The sequence below is a fragment of the Charadrius vociferus genome, unplaced genomic scaffold (assembly GCF_000708025.1).
Source record: "Charadrius vociferus isolate BGI_N301 unplaced genomic scaffold, ASM70802v2 scaffold585, whole genome shotgun sequence".
Lineage (NCBI taxonomy): Eukaryota > Metazoa > Chordata > Aves > Charadriiformes > Charadriidae > Charadrius > Charadrius vociferus.
The window spans coordinates 526,515-532,259 of NW_009648642.1; the positions used below are offsets into that span (position 1 = coordinate 526,515).

Sequence of the window (5,745 nt, forward strand, 5' to 3'; positions counted from 1 at the left end):
AGGGAAAGAAGCAGCCTTTTTCCTCCTCGGGCCACCCTTCACCCTGCGTCCCCAAGACCTTGGTCTTCTCCCGCATGGCAGCATAGGGGAATAGACATCCTGTACTGTCCTCCACTCCATCCCATGGCACGTGGTCCTGGGAAGAGAGCAGGGGCACCACCAGTTCCCCATGCCCATATTTAATGAGGAGCTTCCCCATGCCCTGTTCAGGGTATGTCTGTCCCATGGGGAGCCTGCAGGCTTCTTGAAGACCCGATGCCCTGTGTGCATCCTTCTCCCCAGCTCTCCTTCCCACAGCCACCCCCACCCTGGGGGTGGAAAATGCCAACATCCCCTTCCCAGGCTGGTGAGTGCCTGTGATGTGCTCCTCAGCCTTTTGGGAACATCTTCCAGCATGGCTCCTGCAGCTGCATGCATACACTCGGTGGCTGTAGGAGGGGGACGGGAACCAGGGGTGTCGAAGATATGGAGCTATGGAAGGAGTAAAGCGTGCAGATGGGGATGGAGGGGCGAGACGTGTGGGAGGATGCTGGTAGCTCGGCTCCTCGTGGAGTGGTGCTGGCCTCCAAATGCATTCATATCACACATATTGGTGCAGAGGGGAATGCTGCACAGCCTGGTGCCTACCCACTGCCCATAGGCACGTTTCAACTCCCCCATCCCTGCTCCACAGAGGCTCCGGGAAACGGGAGCTGTTATGAGGACATGAGTCGAGCAGCCCTGCGTGGATCTGGCAGAGGTTTTGCTCCGCACTGTGGCAGCGGAGGAGAGCCGGTCCTCGGTGGAGTGCCCATCTTGCTCGGTGGGATGACCATAAGAGCTGAGCTGTCTGTGACAGTAACGCTGCTGGGGAGGCAGCACGGGACAGGGCAGACCACCACCACCTCTGCCCCTGCCTGCCCTGCCTGCCCTGCCTGCGGCGAGGGAGCAAGTTGGGAACAACACACTTTGTGAAAAGGGAAAAGAAGGGGAGGGGAAAGGGGGATTTGGACGGGTTTATTGCAAACAGAGAGTGACACATGGAGCAGAGTTAATCAAGGTGACTCCCCTCCAGTGCTGTATAAATAGGAACAGTCTTCGAGTGATGTCTGATATTTTCAGCTGCGTACAAATAAATGGCACTCGCTGGAGAGCCGGGTGTTTGCTTTGTTTTAGCAGAGCAGGTCTGCCTTCAACTGCTCCTAGTTTTATCTGTGGGTTTGTTGTTTTAAGATTTCTGGCTTCTAGCTCGAATATCTTTAATGCAAAGTAGTTTGCCTCTGCCCAGAGTCTGCGCCGGGGGACCTGGCTGGGGTCCTGCTGCCCCCTTTGCTGGGGGTGGATCAGAGATGGGGCAGGTGATCCTGCCCTGCCGGACTCTGCCTCCAGCCTGCTCGTGCTGCAGGCAGGGCTGGCCACAGCGGGGCACCCTGCCTGCTGCCTGCTGCCTGCACCCTGCCTGCTGCCTGCACCCCTCTCCACTGCCTGCACCCTGCTCCACTGCCTGCCCCCTGCCTGCTGCCTCCATTCTGCCTGCTGCCTGCACCTTGCCTGCTGCCTGCACCCTACCTGCTGCCTGCACTGTGCCCACTGCCTGCACCGTGCCTGCTGCCTGCACCCCGCTCTGCTGCCTGCACCCTGCTCCCCTGGGAACCTCCAGGCTCTTCCCCAGGCAGGGCGCTCCCCGAGGGGGCTTTCAGCCCCCCAGTGCCCCACAGTCCTCCCACCCCACACAGCCTCCGATGCCCCTCTCCCCCCATTTCCCCACCTCCTTCCCTGCCTCTGGCAGCAGGTGCCGGGCTGCGTGAACAGGGGGACATTGTTCGGGGCGCTGTGCTCAGGTGCTGGGCTTCCCCCCTCTCCCCATCCTCCTCCCAGCTGGCGTCCTGTCCCCGGGTGCGTCCGGGCTTTTCGCTGACGTTGCCATCCTCTGCATCGCTCTTCCCAGCTTTCTCCTGCCTTTCCGACCCTTTGGAGCCTTTGAGGTCCGGCTTTGATCTCTCTGCCCGAGCAGCCAACTGGCTCAGCAGTGAAACGTCCTGGGTCCACTTCTCGTAATTTTTATTATTATTATTTTAAAATATTTTCCACTTAGTGGGGGGAAAAAAAAAAATCCTTGTTCCCCGTTAGCAGAATTAACAAAACTCGTGGAGTGCAAAACAGGGCTTTAAAGGAATTCAAAGTCAGCAGTAAAAGATTTGCAGCCATAACACCTAATTAAGTTACATCTCTCTTAAAACAAAATATTCCTTCTTTTTTTCAAGGCGAGGAGAAGTAAACCAGATGTGCAAACTCGCTGCCTCGCACACATGCTCTCCCCACAGAGATGGGGGATGCACACGCTGGGCTTGCCGGTCACCATCTGCCTCCTCCCATGGCCATGCCGGTGCTTGCCCGGCTCCGTCCATCCCTCCCGTGTGCCAGGTCCCCACCGCCAGCAGCCGAGACGTTGCCGGTACACGGGGTGCTGCTGCCTGCGCCATGGGCCGGGGCCAGACCGGCATCAGCTGGCAGCAATGCGGTGGGCACACGCCTGAGGCGGTCGTTGCCCTCTGTGTCCATGGAGGGTCCCGTGGGGCAAAGGGGCTGAGAGCTGCCATGGGAGACAAACGGGACCGAGCTGTGGCACAGGGCAGGAGCTCCATTCTTGAGTCCCCTTCACGTAGCAGAAAAGGACAGAGCAGTGTGTTGGGGGTGAGGCTGCAGTGTATCCCAGGGATGCAGCAGTGTCTGGGATGGGGCTGCAGTGTATCCCAGGGATGCAGCGGTGTCTGGGATGGGGCTGCAGTGTATCCCAGGGATGCAGCAGTGTCTGGGTGGGGATGCGGTGTATTCCAGGGATGCAGCCGTGCCTGGGATGGGGCTGTAGCACATTCCAGGGATGCAGTGAATGGGGGTATCTTCAGCACCACGGCTGAGTGCTTCAGTGCACTCAACAGCCACCCCCTATGGGGTGGGAATCTGCGTCCCCTCTGCAGCCACCACTGCTGTCCCAGGGGATGCAGCGGGCAGGGGGCAGCTCTGCCAGCCCAGGCAGAGGGGCAGCGTGCCGGCATGGGGGGAGCTGAACCGAGAATCGGGGCTCACACTCCTCTGCCAAGAATTAGCTTCGTGCTGCGCTGCTTCTATCAATGACAAATTTGGAACAGGTGGCACAAAGTCCCCGATAAAAAGGAGCTGGGCAGAAAGGAGAGCAGCAGAGCCCAGGGTGAGTCCATGCTCCTGGGCTTCTTTCTTTCCTCTTTCTTCCTCCTCCCCTTGGCACAGGGCACTGTTATTCCCCCGTCTTCCCCCAGACCCTCGCCTCCATCCCCAGTGATCGCTGTGGCAACCTGCAAACAAAGACAACTTCAGGGACTGCTGGCTCTATCCCGGGACGCGGGGCCAAGCTGGAGGGAGAACCTGCGAGAGGGAGAGAAAAGAAGAAAGATGGGCTTAGACAAAAACACACCATTTGGGAAGAGACAAATTGAGATGTTCAAAGGAAGATGGCAGGGGGAAAGAAAGGAGGAGAACCGGGCTGCTTCGGGCAATTGTTGGGATCAAAGCCTTTGAGGAGAAGGGAAGAGGCATTCCCTGCCCTCCCTCTGCTTGAGATGCAAATCTGGGGTCTTTAGAAATGCACAGAAAAAAAAAAGCCTCCTTGAGGACATGAATCTCTCCCGAGAGCTGGGGGACAGCAGGGAGGGATGCTGCGTGGGGTGGAGGGCAGGCTGGTGTCCCCCCCAGCCATGCTGGAGCAGCCTGAGCAGAGGATGCTCGGGCAGCAGGAGTGACCTGGCAGAGCAGGACCACTTCCCTCACCCACCTGCTTCCCCCAGCCTGAGTCCTCTTCCCTGCTTTTGGAACACCTGCGAGGCACAGGTCTCTGGAGGGGCTGCCCCATGAGGGTGCTTCCCACCACCTTGGCCCCTAAGGGCTGAGTCGCCCCTGGGGATTACGACCCCCTTTGCCTGGGGTCAGACTGTCTTTTGGGTCCCCCCCCTGCAGGGCCGATGGTGGAGTTGGTGCTGAGTCCTCTCTTCCCCGTGCTGCCCAGGTTTGCAGGGCCACAGCTGTCCTGGTTGACTTTGGTCATGGTCCCTGCCTGTTCTCCATGGTGGCCACCATCACCTCCCCTGCATTTCTCCCATCCATCTCCTTCTGCGTCCTGGAGGAGAGTCCCCAGGCTCCCTCCACCGCCCCTGTGCTGATTTATCCTGCAGGACACCATCACCATCAGCACAGGAGATGACACAGTCTGCTCTATGAACTCAAAGCCACTTGATTTCTCTTCCCACCTGATGTGGTGTCAGTATTCATGCTGGGATTTGTGCTCCCAGCCCCTGTGAGCTGCCATTGGGGCAGCAGGACTTGCTGGACCCCTATCCCCAGCAGCAGCCCAGGCCCTGGCTCAGGAACCTTCTGGAGGGTGCTGGGACGTGGAGTACCCACCACCATCTGGCAGGCTGGGTCCTGCTGCTGTCCCCTGCACCCTGTTCCTTCTTCCCTTGTGGTGGGACGGGCCCCCACATGCTTCAAGCCCCTCAGTGCTCAACTCTCTGTTCTTCCTCTGCAGACTGTGACTCCTACTGCAAGCCAGCTAAGGGCAACTACAAGATTAACATGAAAAAGTACTGCAAGAAAGACTATGGTAAGGACCTCCTCCTTCCCTGGGCAACACTGGGCTTTGCCGCAGATGCAGCTGAGGGCCAGCCGAAGGATGGCTGTGGGTGGGGGAGATGCAGATATCCCAGGGGATGGGGAGCACCCAGCATGGAGAGGGGTTCCCCAAATCAGCCCTCCCAAAGATGTGATGGATGAGACAGGTGGGGCTGCTAGGGACAGGCAGTTCCCATCGCCAAAGCTTCCTTTGGGGAGCAAGGCAAAGCATCCCCCGTGACCATGCCTCCCCCTCTTTTCCCTCAGTGGTCCAGGTGAACATCCTGGAAATGGAGACAGTGGCCAACTGGGCCAAGTTCACCATCAACATCCTCTCTGTCTACAAGTGTCGCGACGAGCGGGTCAAGCGGGGCGACAACTTCTTGTGGATTCACCTGAAAGACCTGTCCTGCAAGTGCCCCAAGATCCAGATCAGCAAGAAGTACTTGGTCATGGGGATCAGCGAAAACTCCACTGACCGGCCAGGACTAATGGCCGACAAGAACAGCCTGGTCATCCAGTGGCGGGATGCCTGGACACGCCGTCTTCGGAAACTGCAGCGGCGGGAGAAGAAGGGGAAGTGCGTGAAGCCCTGAGGGGTTTGCACCCATCCCGTCCCACCCTGTGCTCAGCCCCAGCCCGGCTGTGCACTGCCAGACTGCGCCCAGAAACTCTGTACATATATATAGTGTGATCGGACTCTTCTGTCTATAGTGTATATTTTGGCAATGGTTTCCCTTTGTGTGTGCGAGTGCACGCGTGGGTGTGCGTGTGGGTCTTTTTCTCTAAGTGTGTATTAAAAATAACACAGTAATGACAAACCTTTAATGAGGAGCAAAGCGGAGTGGGATCCTGTGGGTGCCTGTCGCCTGAAGGAGCTTGAAGGGGATTGGTGTCCTGCTCTGGGCATGCTGTTCGTAGCACTCGTTTTCTAGGCTTTTCATTTCGCTTTAACAAAGTCTTCTTCTGCCCGGTGTTGACATCTGAGTTGACAGCTCCCCTTCTCCAGCGTCCAGGCCTGCCTCTTCCTCACTCTCTGAGAACATGCTGCTGTCAGACTTCTCTCTGCCCTTCTCCTTACCCAGTAGGAACAGGAGGTCAGTCTTCTGTCCTTCACCCCAATGT

General features: G+C 58.1%; 1 protein-coding gene across 1 annotated transcript in view; it reads left to right on the top strand.

Annotated features, from left to right (window-relative positions):
* The window catches only part of NTN3 (netrin 3), a 24,683-nt gene extending 19,467 nt beyond the window's left edge, over nt 1-5,216 (top strand). The window contains exons 6-7 of the mRNA XM_009886380.1: nt 4,538-4,612; nt 4,888-5,216. Of these exons, the coding sequence (XP_009884682.1) occupies nt 4,538-4,612; nt 4,888-5,216 (404 nt within the window). The remainder of the gene's footprint in view (nt 1-4,537; nt 4,613-4,887) is intronic.
* The last annotated feature ends 529 nt before the right edge of the window (nt 5,217-5,745 follow it).